Genomic DNA, 20725 nt, shown 5'->3' on the forward strand with positions numbered 1-20725 from the left:
GTACCCAGTTATGGATAAACATTACCCCCGGTAGAAGATTATCCATATCGGGTATAATAAGCTTATCCTTTCAGTACTCCGTTATGGATAAACATTGCTCTCAGTAGAAGATTATCCATATCTGGTATAGTAGCAGCTTACACAACAGCTTCCTTTCTTCTATAAATAGAAGAGATTTCAGTTCATTATGTACATCAGTTTGAATTCGAATAATATATCAGTTTCTCTCTATACTTGTCTTTACTTTATAGTCTTTATTTTATAACACGTTATCAGCACGAGACTCTGCCATCTCGAGCAAATATTTTGAAAGTATCTGAGGTAAGAACTTTCTTTTCCTAAATAATGTCAAATCTTTCTAAACTTGAATTTGTAGCCCTGGATATATCGGGCAAAAGCTACATGTCTTGGGTGCTTGATGCTGAAATTCATCTTGATGCGATGGGTCTGGCAGACACCATCAAAGACAAAAATCAGGCATCAAACCAAGACCGTGCCAAAGCAATGATATTCCTACGCCATCACCTTGATGAGGGCCTGAAAATGGAATATCTTACTGTTAAAGATCCAGTCATACTGTGGAATAATTTGAAAGATAGATATGACCACCTGAAGATGGTCGTTCTTCCACAGGCACGATATGATTGGACTCATCTAAGGCTACAAGATTTTAAATCTATCAGTGAGTATAATTCTGCTATGTTCAGAATTATTTCCCAATTGAAGTTATGTGGTGATAATATTACTGATCATGATATGTTGGAGAAAACTTTCACCACTTTTCATGCCTCGAATATGCTCCTGCAGCAGCAATATCGAGAGATGGGATTTAAAAAGTATTCTGAACTTATCTCACATCTTCTTATAGCCGAGCAACATAATGGGCTATTAATGAAAAATCATGAAAGCCGACCTACTGGTTCTTGTCCATTCCCTGAAGTGAATGAGACGAACTTCCACCAGGCTAAACGTGAAAAAGGTCGTGGCCCCAGTCGTGGTCGGGAAAGAAACTCTAATCATGGTAATAATAATGCACCAAAGAACACTCCTCACCACCAGCAGTGAAAAAGGAAGGAATAAAAGCATGAAGCGGTGCAAGCACCAAATGCATAAAATGCATGCTATAGATGTGGAGAAAAAGGGCACTGGTCACGTACCTGTCGTATGCCAAAGTACTTGGTTGAGCTTTATCAAGTCTCCCTAAAGAAGACAGAGAAAAATGCTGAAGCAAATTTTATTTCTGAAGATAATTTAGACTTCATGCATTTGGATGTAACTGATTACCTTGCACTCCCAGAAGGAGAAACAAGTCATGTAATCGGTGGTGAATCTATAGAAATGTAAATATTTTAATTTTTGTTGTTTGTAATAGATAGTATGGTTATGTAATTGTTGTACATAAAGAAAAAATTATGATTTGATAATGATATTTACTATAATATATCTTATTTATATCATTTTGAAGAATATGGATAATATTATTAGATCAACTTAAACTCTAGCAGAGTTTGCAAGAAATATACAACCACCAAAAGTAGTTATATTTCATATATCTCATTGTAATTAACCACCAGAAGTGGTATATGTCTATGATCACCAGAGGTGATAATTTAGGCTTTCTATGGTTACAATTGAAGATAAGCTACATAAATATTCTCTATATTAAATGCACGCCTCGAATATTGCTCCTGAAGTAGTAAATATTTTAAAAGAAATTGAGGCATCACAATTTGATGTGATTAATGCGCATTCAGATAATTATGTTCGATTTCCTGAAGGATGAGAACTTTGGATAATATTAATCCATTCCCTGAAGTGAATGTGATAATATTAATAAATCGGGTAAATATGAACGCACTCTTGATGTGAATATATCACAATTCACCTTCAGAAGAGGTAATATAATTGAGAGAATATATACTCAATATTTCGTATTTTAAATTTGCTCCTGAAGAAGTAATACAATTGAAATTGCCTCCTGAAGTAGGAAAATATTATGAAGAAGAGTTTTCTTGTGCTTAAACAAGTATTTTACATTGTTTATTTGATTGTGATTTTCTCTCATGATACAAGAAGTGTATGAGAAATATTTGATAGTACAAAATGTATCAACAACTCTTGAAGAGCTAACTGTTTGCCTAAAGGATACATGACACCAGTAGTGCCCGATAAATATTAGATTGTGGATAATAAATGAAGGCTCTCGAAGAGCTTATATACAAATATGTCATTCATATTATATGATTATGGTCAAAACATATGTTGTAGTAAACCTGAAGTTTACTAATACAAATGACTATCATATTGAGACTACAAATGATTGGAAGATTGATAATCTTCATGTTTCCACAATCATAGGGGGTAAAATAATATGTATGTGAGAAGTTACCCGTCTTATTCTTTAATTTGTACTATATCATGTATCACAGTAAACCAGAAGTTTACTAAAGCAAAAGTTTATGCCATAGTAAACCAGAAGTTTACTAAGAGATAGCACATGACATGATAAACTTGAAGTTTTCATTTGCCATTTTTAAATGAGCTATTTGAGAATTCAGATAAGCATATACTAAAGAACTAGAAGATTCTTCAGGAATTCTCATGTGTTGCTTGCTCTCATAATGAATTGATTATACCAGCTAAAGTTGGAACTAAGACCCCTGATTCTGAAATATATAAAAGGTGAATATGGGCCCATTCACCTATCATGTGAACCACTTATAGGTGCATATATGAGATGGTTATATGTGTAATTATTGTCAACCTGCAGTTTGGCATTTGGAATTGCTTTTCTCGATTAAGAGCATAATTTTTAGATTATGAAATCAAGATAGTTCATCTTGATAATGCTGGTTTATATCCAAGCTGGTTTAGCATTGATACCTCCTATTAATGGCTAAATCATTGCTTATGAGAATAAAGCTTCATGTGTTGGTCTAAAATTTTCTAAATTGCATATAGCAATACTTGTATGCATTAGATCAATAATATATGATAAGTCATCCCTTCACAATTGGTTTAGGATCGAAAACCAAATATTTTTACTATCTTTTGTTGTGTGGTATATGATTAATTTCTCTACCATAATACACAAAGATATGTTTCCCAAAGATGATTGGGGATATATGTTAGTTTTTCTAACATTTGGGGATGGAATAAACAGTTGAAAAATATGCTATATGAATCGAATTATCATTAATATGATCCTCACTTAGAAGATAATTCAAGTCGAATGCCAGAAGAATTTGCTGATCCAAAATTAAATATCATATTTCAGCTACAAATGCTCCTATTAAAATTAAAGTCCCTGAAGGATAGAGTTTACTGTACGCATGAAGCGTGGTAGACCAATCGGTTCCAAAGGTAACAATCCTTGAAAAATAGTAGGAGCTAATGATCAAAATGATCATAATGAGGAGGAAATAAGCTCTAGAAGAGCCCACGACATAACATTTCATGAAACTCCCGAAAAAGTTCAGGTACCTGAAAATAAAGAAAGTGATGAGATCTCCACAAGTTATGTCGCTTCGGAACTGACACAAAATGATCGTCGACGATATATTTAATACAATATAGTGCACAATATTGTAAAAGATTGTGAGGATCGGACTAGCAGTCCAGACACTTGAAGATGTCATACCATTTAGATACAAGTCTTAACCTATATGACTTATTTGGCTAAATCTATATGAAGATCCTTGAAGGATTGAAAATGCCCGAAGCATATAATTCAAAGTCTTGAGAAATGTACTCGATCAAATTATAAAGATCTTTGTACGGTTTAAAGCAATCTGTGCGCGTGTGGTATAATCGCCTCAGTAAATATTTGCTGAAAGAAAGTTACATAAATTATGTTATTTGTCCATGTATTTTTATAAAGAAAATGTCATCAAAATTTGTTACACTTGCTGTTTATGTTGGTGACATAAATCTTATTGGAACTCCGGAAGAGCTCCAAGAGGGTCTTAAAAATACTTTTACATGGACAAAGTGTACCCATTAAGTACACCAATGAATATTCAATCACTTGAAGTGAATAAGGATCCGTTCCAACCTCTAGAAGAGGATGAGGAGCTCCTTGGTCCTGAAATACTCTATCTCGGTGTAGATGGTGCACTTATTTATCTTGCTAATGCTAACAAAAGTGGTGCAGATCGTATTGGTAATGCAGATGCAGGTTATTTATCCGATACCCATAAAGCTCGATTTCAAACCGGCAAGCAGGGAATGCATATGATTGAGATAAGTGATTCATTCGAGAAACACGTGGGTTGGAATGTGATAAAAGACCCACAGTAATATACGGAGACAATGTTTCATGCATAGCCCTATTAAGAGGATTTATAAAAGGAGATAGAATGAAGCACATTTTACCAAAATTATTCTACACACATGATCTTCAGAAAAATGGTGATATTGATGTGCAACAAATCCATTCAAGTAATAATCCAGCAGATTTATTCACTAAATCTTTGCCAACTTCAACTTTTGAGAAGATGGTATACAAGATTGGAATGCGGAGACTCAAATATTTGAAACAAGGTTTTCATTAGGGGGAGTAAAATACGCGATGCACTATTTTTCCCTTACTAAGATTTTTTCCCATGGGGTTTTCCTTATAAGGTTTTTAATGAGGCACCTAGTAATGCGTATTACTAAATATGTGTACTCTTTTTCCTTCACTAGGATTTTTTCCCACGTGATTTTTCCTAGTAAGGTTTTAATGAGGCACATTATCTTTTAATGAACATCCAAGGGGGAGTGTTATAAATATATTATATTATGGATGTTCATTTAGTACTCCGTTGTAAATAAGCTTCCTGAAGAAGCTTATCCATATGGGACTCCACCGTAAATATGTTTATCTATTTAAGTACTCTATTGGAAATAAGCTTCCTGAAGAAGCTTATCACTTCGATACCCGGTTATGGATAAACATTACCCCCGGTAGAAGATTATCCATACCGGGTATAATAAGCTTATCCTTTCAGTACCCAGTTATGGATAAACATTACCCCCGGTAGAAGATTATCCATACCGGGTATAATAAGCTTATCCTTTCAGTACCCAGTTATGGATAAATATTATCCCCGATAGAAGATTATCCATACCAGCTTATCCTTTAAGTACCCAGTTATGGATAAACATTATCCCCGGTAGAAGATTATCCATATTGGATATAATAAACTGATCTTTTCAGTACTCCGTTATGGATAAACATTGCTCTCAGTAGAAGATTATCCATATCGGATATAGTAGCAGCTTACACAGCAGCTTCCTTTCTTCTATAAATAGAAGAGATTTCAGTTCATTATGTACATCAGTCTGAATTCAAATAATATATCAGTTTCTCTCTATACTTGTCTTTACTTTATAGTCTTTATTTTATAACAAGTAAGTATTTTTTTCCTTTAAGCTGTTCTCTCTCTCCTCTCTTCTCAAAACTTAACGGTCACTTCTACTTCACCGGCAAATCCATCCAACGCCGGCGGCGACGAGCAGGCCAGGTAAGCACCACCCTCTCCTCTGCCCCTATTCTCTCTCTACACCGTTTTTCTTTCTCCCCTTTTTTTTCTCTTCTCCCCTTTCATAACCCTAGCGGCAGATCTTCTCCAGCGACCATCCCACCGTCGTCGCCGCCCCTTCTTTCTTCTTCTTTGTCACCACACCCTCCTCCTTCCTCTCCTCTCTCCCTATTCTCTCTCTACACCGTTTTTCTTTCTCCCCCTTTTTTGTCTCTTCTAACCTTTCATAACCCTAGCGGTAGACCCACCGCCGGCACCGCCCCTTCTTTCTTCTTCTTTGTACTTTTCGGTGCTCCTTCCTTGTTACACCTTTCTCTGCCGCCGCTTCGTGACACTGTCGTTGTTCTCCAGTGACACCAGACTGGTCCGGCGACTTTAAATGTGTCGTCACCAGATTCGTATTTTTCTGTCGCTGGTGACGGTGACAGTTCAGTCCTCCTGTATTTTTCTTGGTTCTATGGCTGTTTGTATGTTTTGCAGGTATCACTTTTGTGGCTGTTTAGTGCAGGTAGGGAGGTTCACGCCCATAAGCAGTAGAGCAGCAGCTACGCGCCGGGTTCCGCAGCATCGTGAGTATACCAAGTCGAAAGTCCAGGTTCTATTTGCGAGAATTGGTACCTCCCGCCTCCTATTTCTCTGTCTCCTGTGTTAATTACTTTGTTGTTGTAGTATTTCGTACTGGTCTAGTCAGTCTAGTAGTGGGCTTGTAGTTACTATTTGCTTCATTTATTGTTCTGTGTGGTGTTTTTTTTCTTTTTCTTTTTTAGCCCTACGTAGGTATAGAGACTGTGGTTTGTAATGGCAGAGTAGGGTCATGTCCTCGGGGAGGTCAGATGGTGGGGAGGGGGTAGGGTAAGGGTCAGGGGGTGGGACGAGGTCCAAAGGGGGTAAATGGAACAAGGGCGCCTGTAGGTTGAGAATTGGATCGTGGAATATATGGACATTGATGGGTAAGTCTATAGAGCTGACGAAGATTCTCCAGAAGAGGAGGGTCAGCATTACGTGTGTGTAGGAGACTAGGTGGGTAGGATCGAAGGCGAGGAATGCAGATGGGTATAAATTGTGGTTCTCCGGAGTCATGAAGGGCAAGAACGGAGTGGGCATTTTGGTGGATAGGGAGCTCAGAGAGTCGGTGGTAGAGGTTAGGAGGGTGAATGACAGATTGATGTCGATTAAGTTAGTAGTTGGAAGGAGCACTCTGAATGTCATTAGCGCTTACGCGCTGCAAACGGGCTTGGACGAGGAGATTAAAAGGTGCTTCTAGGAGGCGCCAGATGAGGTGGTGCGGGGTATTTCACCTAGGAGGGGATTTCAATGGTCATATTGGGTCGTCTGCTAGTCGCTATGATGAGGTGCACGGTGGCTTTGGCTTTGGTGATAGGAACGGGCGTCGTACCTCACCGGTGATCGTGAGCTTTTGAGTTGGTGATCATGAACTCTATGTTTCCGAAGAGGGAGGAATATTTGGTTACTTTTCGGAGTATGGTGGCTAAGACTCAGATTGACTATCTCCTCCTCAGGAGGCGTGATAGTGGGTTGTGCAAGGATTGCAAGGTGATCCCGAGTGAGAACCTCGCAACCCAACATAGGCTCCTGGTGATGGACGTCGGTATCTTGATGAAGAGGAAGAAAAGGTTTGTACGGGGTTAGTCGAGGATCAGGTGGGGAGTTTTGTCTAAGGATAATGCGCGGGAGTTGGAGGGGTGGCGGTCGACTATGGGTGCCTGAAAGAGTAGTGGGGACACTCGCGTTATGTGGACGGTGGCGGTGGACTATATAAGAGAGACAGCGAGAGAGGTGTTGGGAGTTTCGAAAGGTTACTCTGGCGGGCACCGAGGTAACTGGTGGTGCAATGACGTGGTCCAAGGTAAAGTGGAAGCCAAGAAAGCGGCTTACCTTAAGTTAGTAGAGATCACCGACGAGGATCAGAGGAAAGTGAACAGAGAAAGATATAAGGAGGCTAGGAAGGAGGCAAAATTAGCGGTCACAGAGGCTAAGACTGCTGCATTTGGTCGGCTGTATAAGGAACTTGGGGGAAAATGTGGGGACAAGAAGTTATTTCAGCTGGCCAAAGCAAGAGAGAAGAAGGCTTGCGACCTGGATCAAGTGAGGTGCATCAAAGACGAGGAAGGTCGAGTATTGATGGAAGAGGCCCAGATTAAGAAAAGATGGCAGTCGTACTTTCATAAACTTCTGAATGAAGAGGGGGATGGAAACATTGTGTTAGGGAAATTGGGGCACTCCAAGAGTCACCGCGACTTTAAGTATAATGGTTACGGTGTACAAAAACATAGGTGATATCCAGAATTGTAACAACTATAGGGATCTCAAGTTACTAAGTCATACCATGAAAGTTTGTGAAAGGGTGGTGGAAGGGAGGATAAGGAGGGCGGTGTCTATATCGAAAAACCAGTTCGGGTTCATGCCGGGTTGTTCTACTATGGAAGCTATCCACCTTATCAGGAGGTTGGTGGAACAATACAGGGATAGGAAGAGGGATTTGCATATGGTGTTTATTGACCTAGAGAAGGCGTATTACAAGGTCCCTAGGGATGTCCTTTAGATATGTCTGGAGGTGAAAGGTGTGCCGGTGGCTTATTAGGGCGATAAAGGATATGTATGATGGAGCTATGACTCGGGTTAGGACTGTGGGAGGTGACTCAGAGCCTTTTCCGGTGGTTATAAGGTTACACCAAGGATCTGTGCTCAGCCCGTTATTATTTGCCCTAGCGATGGACGCACTGACACACCATATTCAAGGAGAGGTGCCATGGTGTATGCTGTTCGCTGATGATATAGTTCTAATTGATAAGATGCGAGGCGCTAATGAGAGAGTGGAGGTATGGAGGCAGGCCCTAGAGTCTAAAGATTTCAAGTTGAGTAGGACTAAGACGGAATATGTGGAATGTAAGTTCAGCGACGTGACGGGGGAAGCGGACGTGGAAGTGAGGCTTAACTCACAGGTCATCCTAAAGAGAGAAAATTTTAAATACTTACTGTCAATTATCCAGGGAGATGGGGAGATTGACGGAGATTTTATGCATCGTAGTGGGGTGGATGAAATGGAGGTTAGCGTCTGGAGTCCTGTGTGACAAAAATGTGCCACCGAAACTCAAAGGTAAGTTCTATAGAGCGGTGGTTAGACCAGCCATGTTGTATGGGGCTGAGTGTTGACCAGTCAAGAATTCACATATCTAGAAGATGAAAGTAGTAGAAATGAGAATGTTGAGATGTGTATGAGCACACTAGGCTAGATAGGATTAGGAATAAAGATATTCGGGAGAAGGTGGGCATGGCTCCAGTGGACGACAAGATGGCAGAAGCACGACTTAGATGGTTCGGGAACGTGCAGAGGAGAAGCCTAGATGCCCCGTTTAGGAGGTGTGAGTGGTTAGCTTTGGCAGGAATGAGAAGAGGTAGATGACGGCCTAAGAAGTATTGGGGCGAAGTAATCAGATAGGACATGGCGCAACTCCAGATTTTCGATGACATGACTCTTGATAGGAAGGTGTGGAGGTCGAGCATTAGGATTTTAGGTTAAGGGGTAGTCAGCGGTTTTCTCTTTGTCCCGGTTTCCCTCTTTGTACCAGCTAGTATAATAGGGTTTTGTCTAGCACTGCTAGTGATTTATGTTATGTTTTCACACTTTTGCATAATATTTGTATTACTGGTTTTCCATTTATTTGCTGTCTCTCACGTTGCTGATATTATTTTTTGGGTTTTTGTTGTCACAAATTTATTGTCTCTTAGCTGAGGGTCTACCGGAAACAGCCTCTCTACCCCCCTTCCGGGATAGGGGTAAGGTCTGCGTACACTCTACCCTCCCCAGAGCCTATTGGTGGGATTTTACTAGGTTGTTTTTTTTTTTTTTTGGTTTAAATGTTTAGCAAAACATTTTCCTCATGAATTCATTTTCCTCCAATTGGAGGAAACTATTTTTCCTATCAACTCCCCACACCCCACCCAAACCAAACCCTACCCACCCACCCTCTATCACCCCACCCACCCCCACACTCTTAGTCAAATCCATTACTATTCTTGTGAATGCATTTAATTGATTCAGATCTTAACTATTCCCTATATATTTCAATATCTTATATGAGGTTAAAACAAATTCCATTACTATGAAATATACTTAACAAAAATATGGAGAGAGTACTAAAGCTGATTCGTAAGTTGAAGCTACAGTAAGCATTGAAGTTGAAGATTCTGCTAAAGAAGTTAAAAATTTAGAAGGTTTAGAGAATATTAAAGTTGAAGATTCAATGAAAATAGTTGAAGACCAATTGGAGAAAGTTGAAGATTCAAATATAAGAGCTCAATTTAGAAAACGTTCAATTTGCATACTTAGTTTGCAACGTTTTGGTGCAATATGGCCAGTGAAGTCTTTCATTTGCATCAGCCGACTTGCACATATTAAAGTGAGTATTTTATTGACCGATAAGGCACATAAATAAAGAGAACAATTTGTTGAAGAGAGACTAATATGTTGAATGATTAAGATTTAAGCGTATAAGTAAGGATAGTGTAGTCAAAACCCCTTCTATTAATATATAACTAGCGTACTTGCTCGCGATTCGCGCGATTATAAAAATAATTTTTTTATAAATACTAAAATCATAGATTTAATGGAAGAAAATGGAAAATACAAAAAAAAAAAATCATTATCATATATAAAATGGAGGTATAGACATTTAATCCACGCATTCAATCTAAAGTACTCCCCACTTCATCTTATATGAATATATTAATATTTAAAAAATCGAATTAGTTTTTCTACTTATATATTTTTTTCAAACTTTCCTCCTCCCACTACAAGAAAAGGTACTTTTAGTGGCGACAAATAGAAGTCGCACCTAAAATTAAGGATTTAGTGGCGATTAATCTAATTGCCGCTGAAAGTTGCAGTTTTAGCAGCGACAAGTCAAGTCGCTACAGAAGTTCCACAATCAGTGGCAGATTTTAAGGAGTCGCTGCTAGTACATGCCACTCTAGGTGAAAATTTTTGACTCCCGCGAATAACAAAATTTTAGGCCAAAAATTTTAGTCTCCATCAGTCTCTCTCATAACTCTCTCCACGAATTAGGACAAAGTGAGGTCTCTTCATCGGCTGGTAATGCCTCTTTCCCCCAATACTTTTATGTGGTAATCCTTGTTTCCCAAATCCCTCTTTTAAATCGTTTGCTAAGGGTAAAGGTAAACTATTTTTCGAGAATGCATGCTTAATTTCGATATTTCAAGTTTTTCTTCTCTTTACCGTTTGCTAGAGTTAATGCATGCTTAGGAGTGTAGTGATTTTCCTCAATTCCTATTTTAATGGTTTAATTTTTTGTTTTGATTTATGTTCTACTGTACATATAAGTTTTAGATTCATATATGTTTAGAAGAAAAGGAAAAAAAAAAGGTAAAGAATTCAGGCTTTTGCAAAGCAAAAGTAGAATTTCTCATTTAGTTTCAAGGAAAAGAGCTTATTTGTGCTCCAGTCAGTGAGGGTATTAACTACTGAGGGTCTAATTTTTTGTTGTTTCTCTGTTCGATGCTACTTTCTTTCATTAGGTAAGCTTCAGTTAGTTTTATGTTGAGAAACAAGTGATTACTAATTTTTGTTATTGTTTCAGTATTAGTTCTCATTAATATGTTCTGTTGGTTCAATGTCGGAGCAAGTTCAGGTGGTAAGAATTATCATAATCGCAATTTCATTCGATCTAGTGATTTCTTCTCAAATTTGCCATTTTGTTATATATTGGTTAACAACTCAACCGACTAAATTTCTAAGGTTAATCTGAAAGTGCTTTTTGAAGGTAGAAATAGAGTTAGCAACTGCCTCTGAAATTAGTGAATGAATTCTACTCATGAACACCGTGCAAAATGCTGAATATAATGTTGAAGAGAATGTATATTCTTGATAAATTCTTAGAATTTCTTCTCTTGCTGCTTTGTTTGAAAGAAGTGAGTTGGTATTTTAAACCATAGTGTTACAAAGATTTTATGATGTCAAAATGAACACTCATTTCTATTCCTCTACGACAGTAATATTACCTTCACTGTGACAACTTTCCTGCATCGCAACCCAGCAGCATGAAGTGCATGAAATTTTCTTGGAACAATGAACGATAAAACATGCGTGACATATTGCCTCAATATACTCCAGGTATGCGATGCATCAGAACCATTTGTAATGTTCTTCAGCACAAAAGTCTTTTCTCTTATTAACTGGCCTCTTTTCTTTGAAAGTAAACCTTCAGAATCTTGGTGAGACAGCGCGGCCTTATTGTGTAGCTCTTAATCCTCCTCACACACCTGAGCATACAATGCTTAAGTGGACCACGGGCCACCCTTTACCGTCAGTTGCTGCATCAATAGCTTCATTCGAGCTAGATCAAATCCAAGGAAAGAGTGGAATATGATTTTGTGGAGCATATCAAAGTATAAATCCTCCATCTGGTTATACATTATACCTTTTTTGCTCCATCTAGAGTGTCTTCTTTGTTTGTGAAGATGTTCTTATAGTAATTTTTCTTTTGATTTTTTGAAGATGTTCTAGTAAAATGAACCTGCTATTTTTGTTGCTTTTTTGTGTATGTTGGAGTTAGTCCTTCCATCTGGTTATACATTATCCTTTTTTCCTCCATCTAGAGTGTTTTCTTTGTTCTTTTTCATTTTGTTATAGAGTAATTCCAGTGGCACGACAGGGAAAATTATGGCCTCCACAATGTGTTTCTAGATTTGGATCTTTGATGATGTACTGATGTTAGAATGGTTTAGATATACATTTGTTGTTTCTATTTTCTTCTCGCTGCCTTGTTTTTCTTTCTTTTCTCTTTTCTACTCATAAGAAGGATGTGCTCTCTTCCTAGTTAATGCTATATGTGATTTTCAAGACCTTGAGGTGAAGTTTGCAATTATTTTTGTTTCTTAGTGTAGGTTGGTAATGAGAACAAATTCATGTTACTATGCATATGGAGAAGATAACCCAATTTTGTTGTGATATATTATTGGCTGCTTGACAAGTATGAACCATTTTAGTACATAGTTCCTAGCACTATCTTGTCGAACCTTTTCTCCCTTGTTTTTCTTCTGTTAAAATTTAGTGGCTCACTTTAGTAATTAGATAAAATATAGATGCATCCGCTGATTATGATTTTTTCGGTTTGCTCCATTTATCAGGACTCTTAAACATATAACACCTCCATTATCGTGAAAACCAAGAGTTTTGTTACATTTCTTAGTTCTCTCTTTACGTTATTGAGCGTGTTCTTATTTTTCTAATTTGACTTTTTCTTAAAGATAACTGTTATGCATGAGTGCACATATATATTTTTGTAATACTTTGTTAGAAAGTGTGGCTTTCAAACAGTAGTTGGTTAATTCTACATATTTGAAGTGTCTTGTTTAGTTGGACCCCTACATGCCACAACAATCATACTTGATAAATTTGGTCTTGCCAGATAGTTTGACAAACTTTTTAAGCTTACATCTTTAAGTCTCTTGTTGAATCTCAAAGGAAAATTGTTCCTAATGCTTGTAAATCTAAATTGAAACTTGAAATGAAGAGTAAGGAAGAAATAGAAGGTATGGATCTACTCATAACCAATCTTCAGTTACCCAAGCGTTATAATTTTTTTTTATCTATTCATTCATATTATCAAAAATATTTTTTATTAGCTAGATTGTTTCAGGAGAATGTGGCACTAGAAGGCCTGTTGTCCTTGAACATATTGCTATGCACTGCAAAACGTAGTTACTCTAATTAAAACTAAACAGAAAAATGCTATAATAATTTAATGTAAAAGATAAATGTTCTTCTGTTGTGTTTCTAATAAAGCTTTTTTCATTGACATGTAATTATTTTTATTACTTCATTGTTGACAATTTATTCATGAATGAGCTTTATTGTGGTCGTTATGAAAGGAAATTGGCAGAAAAGACGTTTAGTTTTCTGTGATAGATATATGTAATGACAAGCTATTCAATTTCATTTTTTCAGGTATGTAGATTTTAGATAAGCATATACCTGACTTGAACGACCTTTAGATTTTTATTGGGCATATATAGTGAGGCTTGGGCTTGTATGCCGCGTCTCAGGACTTCAAGAGAAAATGATGCTAGCAAAGGCGAAACTTGAAGACATCTTATTTTGCCTTTTGTTTTCATGTTTATGCACAATTACAACATGTTATGAATTTTTATTAAAAATTTCCTATGTTATTTTGTTTGATAAATGTCTTTACTGTTGTCTCTTCTAATGTTGATGAGTTGCCCTATTACCTTTGTGCAATATTGGTAGTAATATTGTTGCAGCTATTTTTTTTTAAAAAGACAAATACAATTGGTGGCGACTATGGTCGTCACTAAACCCAGGAAATTGTGGCAATTAAGAGTTACCATTGAAAGTGTTACAGTTTTTTGTATAGTCGCCACTAAAGTCTTCATCTGTAGCGACCTAACAGTCTTTTGGCGAACTTTTCCTTACTTTTTGGGGCGAGTAAAGTCGCCACATATGTGCATTTTTTGTGGCGACCCCAAGGAGTCGTTACAAAGAACATTTAGTTACGGGTTTACTTTGCAGCAACCCTGTAGTCGCCACTAAATGTTTATGTGGCGACTTTATGATATTTAGTGGCGATTTTAGTCGCTGCAAAAAAGTTTGATTTCTTGTAGTGTCTCTGGTTGTCCCCTTGCCTCCTTCAAACATAAATCAGGTTGATATCATTAACAAATAACCTGTTGGATTAAAAGATATCAAAGCAAAAACATCTACAGATGATTTCATTTTCAACCTTGAGATGATGAGAATTCTAAAATTCAAAGGCTTAAAGTTAAACCGTTCTCACTTGCTCTTTTCTAATAAGGAGGAAAACAAATCATGCATAATGAATAATGATCCATAAATCATAATAAAAATGGGTCTAATTTAAAGATACTAATAATGGTTATTAATATTAGCAACGGTTATAACTTTTAGTAAAGCATACCTATAGACTTTTGGACTATAAATAATGGTTGTAACTTTTGATAATGACTTTTGAATTTTCTAACCGATTGTTTCTTTACTAATACATAGATTTTGGATTTTTTTTTAAAATAATTAAATAGAAAGAATGGAGTGAAATTGCAAAAAAAATATGAGAAAAGGATAAGTAAAAATGATGACCTTAGAAGAGATATCACATCACCTTTTCTATGTCCAACTTTATATATACACACACACTATATATAGTTTAACACATCGATTTATAAATAATGCATGATCTCATACTGCGTCAAGGAGATTTAAATTGTATGAAGTAGAGCAACTTTACAGTTTTCCCAAACACTTTAAAATTAATTTATTTTAATTAGCACAAAAAGCCTATGAAGCGGCTCTTACCGCTTTTTTGGATGGTTGTTACTTATTGTATCATATCGTATTGTTACTTTAAATGCAATGTTTGTTTTGATTATTACTTAAATTTTATTGTATGTTTCTTTGCTTTTTTTTTCTCTCTCTCATCTTGCCCTTCCTTATTATTAAATAATTATATTTTTTCATTTACCCTACTTTTTTTATATAATAATTCTACTCCTTATCCTGGTTTTTTTTTGTAATATTACAAGTTTATTCTTCATATTGTTAATGCGTGGCATCATGAAACGACGACAAACAATACGATCTATCCAAACATTGTGTTCATCAAATAATACAATATAATGCAGTATTTTAACACAAGTTAATAACTTGTCTTGTCAAAATAAGACCATCCGTTTATATGTCAAAAAATTTAAAGTCTAAAAAATATTAAGATATATTTGGAAAAAAGGTAGTTGATATATATGAAGATAAACTATGCTAAGTAAATAAATTTACCAAAGTCTAATTCACATATCTTTTACTTGCCCACATACAACAACAAAATATCAACATCTCATACAAGTGATAAATAACCCAGTTCTAAACTAAAACTATATTTGTTAATTTGAAGTACCTGAGATACATCATTGTGAAACTTCAAGATATATATTCTAGTTATTGAAGACTAAAAAAACCCAGCTAAAGAATGAGATTCAAATAAAATTCAAGAACATAAGTGAATATAGAAAGAATGTAACACCGAGTCATTTGAACAGTCCTATGTCCGAAAAGGTTATGTTGTGACACTGTAGTCTCTACTGCAACGCTCGTGAAACGTACACAACATGAGAAAAAGAACAGCAATGATATAAACACTTTAAAGTGAAAAATAAGATAATTAAATTTAGAAAACAAAATTTTTAAACGAATCAAAGGAAACACTACTTTGAAAATTAGTACACATTTATACTGGATAGGGCAATACGAGTCCTATAAAATTAGCAAACAACGATAAAACTTAAGAGCAGAATTGTACCTTTGTATAATTAGAAATTTTCTTGACTTATTATAGAAATCCATAGAATTAAACAAAACGGGTAAGCATTATTTAGAAACAGATTAGGAATAAAGTATGGTCTAATTACAAACCAAAAAAAAAATACCTGCTAGATTTTCTGTTGTAATTTATGGCTCCAACCTTTTTTCTATAATAAGCCATTACCTTACTTAGGTTGTCATCTCTTTGATGTGGGTCTGGGGGAGGGGATATGCTTGACTCATACATGTTGATAAATAAAAAATGTTACTTATGTTCGAGGGGATATCAACCAAACCTCTAACCATTCACGTTTAGCAAAGAAACTATCGAAAAAAGAGACAAATAGTAAGCCTATACATCATTCTTTCCTACAAAGCATATGCACATTAATTTAAAAGAAAAATTACATTTTTCATATCTTCTTCTTGTAGAGGGAGTTTCTACTTGTCCAGTTGAGGTAAACCTTTTGCATCTTCCAACAAAAAATTCACATGAGATAAATTAACGCCCACATATCCATGAAACCTTATACATGAAAATCAAGATTTGTAGGATTACGTACTCTCCAATATAACGATGTTTTCAATTGGGACAACTTCTTGATTGAAAATATGCATCTGTTCACTTTAGATGGGATTGTAGCGGTAGCTGCACTTAAGATGGGCCTCATTTTGTTTTAATATTTGAACGTATGTAGTGATTGCTCATTAGCAATAAGTGTCATTAATGAAGAATATGAGAGAAATATATTGAATTTGTTATTAAAAGAATTAGGCAAAAAGCCAAAAAAATCAAAAAAAGGAGAAAAAAAATAAATGATCTTCTAGGCCATAGAGAGGTGCCACATCATCTTGTCTATGCCTAGCTTTATATTATATATAGATATAGATTTCTTAAGGGACATATAAAAAGGAAACTCGACAACTAATATAGATCGAAGGGAATATATAGATTTAACAACGAAATATATTGTTACTTATTGAGTTATTGTTAACCGTTGTCTAATATGTCATGGATATTTGGAACTGAACTAAGCTAATTAAATGCCCAAAAAATACATTAAAATTTTTCTCAACATTGATTTCCTCTCTCATTTCATTTCCATCCATGGGATCTTTATTTTATCCATTTTTCCGCACTTTATCTCCATCAAAACGAGAAATGATGTCAAATTGCTTATGAGATAGAAAAAATGACACAAATGGTCCCTTATGTTTGAAAGCAGATAAAAAATAATCCCTTAATTAGATGTACTGCGGACGCCTTTAAATTTTTCAAAAGTGAGCACTTTTGGCTGTCAAATCTTTGACAAGCTCTAGCTATTCAATTTAACATGAACTATAAATAAGATTTAATCAGAAAGATTGGAAAGTTCCGCCAAATTTTAAAAATTGGAACACCAAAAACTGCACCATACACAAAAAGTAGACCAAAAATAGCAAAAACCACACCTGAAAAAAACTTCACTGACACAAAAATAGACCAAAATAGCAAAAATTGTCAAAACTACACCTCCAAATGTGAGTTTCCATTAAATTTTCGTTTTTGTTTTCCACAGTTCCAGTTAAATTTCAACACAAGGAAAAAATGTGCTCACTTTTGATAAACTTAATAGACTAAAACAAAAAAATATGTAAGGGACAACTACAAATATAAGGGCCATTTTCGTCATTGCCCTTATGAGATACAACCTGTGTGTCTCAGGCCCAACAAAATAAACAAAGTATCAAACATAGGTCTTTAATGGGGATTTGCATCTATACTCGCTTTTTGGGTCACGTTTTAATTTATACTCGTTTTGCAAAAAAATTTGTAAGCGTACCTACTTTTCGCGTAAACTTCTGGTAGACGGGCCTGAAGTTGTTTGTAATTGCTGAACTTAAGCATTCTACTAGCTGAAGTTTTATTCTCTATTTGCTGAACTTCAGCATGTTTTAGCTGAAGTTTTTCGCGTAAACTTAGTGTTGGCTGAAGTTTTTGTTATTTGAGTACATTTCCACTCATTCGTTTTCTTATTCAAAAGAAGAAAAACAACAAGTTATATGCTATATTCTTGAATGTCCCACGGTTGCTTCCAAGGTGTTTTCCTGCTGTAGTTGTGAGCACGTCATTTTTGTTTTACGCGACAATCGCTCCAAAAGAAATAAAAATAATAACAAATGGTCCTGCTGTACAATTTTTTGGATATTACATGGCACTTTGTTAATTATTTATGATTTTTGCCCATTTTTATTTTATTAAAACAAAATACAAAAAAAATGTATGTGTCATGCGTAATTTGAACCGTAATCCGGTTGTTAAATAGAAAATCATAAATAGGCATCTTTGTCCGTGATTTTTGTTTTGTTTGATTTTACCTGCTTCAAATATTTTAATATGTGTGTGCAAATAATTGTATTAAGTGTCTATTTAATTTTAATTTGATTTACTTGGGTTTTGTTTTTTAAAAATAAAATAAAAAATATATATAAAATAAAAGAGAATGCAGAATTGGGTTGAAAATCAGTTTGGGCTCATTTTCATTTTAAATTCGAGGCCCAAAACTCAAACCCAAAACCCCTGTGTAACCCGGTCCACAACAGCCGACACCCAGAGCTTCCAAACGACACCGTTTTAACCTGGTCTGATCTGGGCCGTTGATCTCAGGTTGATCAACGGCCATGATCACTTCCCCATAACCCATAAACAAAACCCGACCCATTCCACCCGGACCGACCCAACCCCCTCTAGTTTTGAAACGACACCGTTTCCTATTAGTTGAAGGATCCTGGCCCTTCATCGTGTCTCATCCGACGGCCAGGATCCGTTCATCCACTCCATATATAAGCTCCCACTCGTACCCTGCCCCCCATCCAAGACCCCAGCCTTCGTCCTCATCCCCTTCCCCACGAAACCCTAGCCACCCCCCTTATCCTTCACCAGAAACCCGGCGGCATGAACGCCGGTGACCTCTACTTGAACACCATAGGACCCCATCACCACCCTGAACATTGATCCGTTGGCCGTTTAGTTCGAATCATCCCCTAGGTTCTCGAATCTTCATTTGAAGATTTGAGCAAAACTCGATCTACACCGATGCACCCCAGTTTCATACCAGATAGTCCCCGGACCCCCCTCGTGACCAAACCATGCTTGGTTTGGTCTAAATCTAACCAAGAAAGCCCAAAACCCAAATCTGCCTTCTAGAACCCTAGGTTTCCTCGTGCCTGTCCCGTGCCTGTTCAAACCAAGAGATTAGGGTCTAATGGACCTTAATCGAAGTGTTTCTCATTTGAGAAACACTTCGATTAAAGTCCGTTCAACCCTGAGAAGGGTCTGTTCGAATCCAAGCTAAGACTTTTGATTTTTCGGGATTTAAGGTGAGTTTTTGTTTTCCTTTTTCTTTATTTTTAGTCCATGTGCTGATTAAAGGGCTGTTCATGTTTTGTGTAATTTGTGTTTTGAATTTTACCAAATGTATCCTGTCCACCTTGCCTGAACCTACGTGTTTGATTAAGTCCCTCTTCTATTCACTGATAATGTGTATGTGTAAGCTGTACAGTCAAATGAATTTGAATTGGTTCGTTCAATTAGTTCCCAGGGCCATTCTGTATTAACATTGCAATCTGAACCCCTTATGTGATACTCTTGGATTTCTGATTTTTGGCTACAATTGTACATGTTATGATTAATATAGTCGAGTCGACATGTGTCGTCAATTAGTTTCAGCTGCCTGAACAATAACAAATTGACTTGCTTCTGCTAAGCATTGCCTGAATCAATTAGGAACTGAGTTTAGTACTTATAATTGTTAATTTAATCAGAAATGTAAAATGAATGTTTTGTTTAGTTACAGTTCTGAAATTGGAGGGCATGTGCACTTGTGCACAACATGTGCATTTGTGCACCACAGGTGCATTTGTGTACAACCTGGGTCCTGCATAAAGGCTTTTGATTTAAAATAGTTTGACAGCATATGCTGTCAGATTATATTCTGCTTCCCATACCCTGCTTTAGTTTAAGAAGTATTAAACATCGTTTAAAAGAGTAAGTCTGCCAGGGAATATCAGGGGGGGGGTGTTTATACTTAAATAGCTAAGTGGAATCTGAAAAGAGGGTAGCACATGGGAGGTTTGTTCTGATTGTCTAACAGGCTGTTAAAGGGGTGATTTGAGGCTTATAAAAGGGAAGGACTTCCATCAGTTTAAAAGCACCGGAATACATACACATACACAGATAGACAAGCATACAGACCTTAAGATAGACATAGATACACACACACAGACAGAGACAAAGAGAATACACACAGAAAACTTAGTTTGGAGATTGAGAGTTGAAGTTCTGAAAAACAGAAAACTGGAAAAGAACTCTGTTTGATAACACAGACAGACAAAACTAGAAATTGCATTCTTCTTTGCTGTCTTGATTTCACTGGTCTTGACCTGTTTGTTCAATACTGATTTCTTCTAAATCCAACTGAGTCTGCTGGTTGTTTGTTGGTTTACTCTGAGACTTGGTCTAGCTGGGATCTTGATTCTACTCCAATTGTTTCGTTTGTTGTTGCTGCTGCTATTCTGTTTTTGCTGCTGCTGATTTCCCTATCTTCTTCCTCTTCTCCTTTGCATTTTCAGTATTTCCAGGTACACATTTCGAGTCTCACATTGGTGTAGCTGATTATAACATTGAAAAGCATGAATTGAAAGATCTCAAGGAGTTATAATCATCCGTTGTTTACTGACTGCCTTTTTCATAAATGTTGTTAAATCGTGTAAATTTTAGTTTGTAGTTCAATAGAGAAGTACATTAGTAAGTTTGTATCTGATCGAAGCTTATGCTGATTTTAAACCACAA

At 36.4% G+C, this 20725-nt stretch overlaps 2 protein-coding genes and 1 long non-coding RNA gene across 6 annotated transcripts; all 3 read left to right on the forward strand.

The window, feature by feature from the left end:
• The first annotated feature begins 7277 nt into the window (after positions 1-7277).
• LOC138887763 (uncharacterized) lies at positions 7278-7823 on the forward strand. The gene has a single exon (XM_070169545.1). The coding sequence runs from the start codon at positions 7278-7280 to the stop codon at positions 7821-7823; it is 546 nt and encodes a 181-aa protein (XP_070025646.1).
• A 317-nt stretch (positions 7824-8140) lies between these two features.
• Positions 8141-8617, forward strand: LOC138887764 (uncharacterized). Its single transcript, XM_070169546.1, has one exon. It carries the CDS (start codon positions 8141-8143, stop codon positions 8615-8617), a length of 477 nt encoding a protein of 158 aa, XP_070025647.1.
• A 1860-nt stretch (positions 8618-10477) lies between these two features.
• LOC104227608 (uncharacterized) lies at positions 10478-13789 on the forward strand. 4 transcript variants are annotated; one of them, XR_011405844.1, is made up of 4 exons: positions 10478-10638; positions 11144-11676; positions 11771-11951; positions 13513-13789. It is a non-coding gene; the product is annotated as an uncharacterized lncRNA (long non-coding RNA). The 4 variants fall into 4 exon arrangements; XR_011405843.1 differs by lacking the exon at positions 10478-10638 and having other exon boundaries at positions 10647-11197; positions 11556-11676; XR_011405845.1 differs by lacking the exon at positions 10478-10638 and adding an exon at positions 10673-10721.
• The last annotated feature ends 6936 nt before the right edge of the window (positions 13790-20725 follow it).

The sequence above is a fragment of the Nicotiana sylvestris genome, chromosome 3, assembly GCF_000393655.2.
Source record: "Nicotiana sylvestris chromosome 3, ASM39365v2, whole genome shotgun sequence".
Classification (NCBI taxonomy): Eukaryota; Viridiplantae; Streptophyta; class Magnoliopsida; order Solanales; family Solanaceae; genus Nicotiana; species Nicotiana sylvestris.

Bases quoted from the DNA above. Each gene is read 5' to 3' on its own strand.
- LOC138887763 (XM_070169545.1), top strand. From the start codon at position 7,278: ATGTGGACGGTGGCGGTGGACTATATAAGAGAGACAGCGAGAGAGGTG.
- LOC138887764 (XM_070169546.1), top strand. From the start codon at position 8,141: ATGTATGATGGAGCTATGACTCGGGTTAGGACTGTGGGAGGTGACTCA.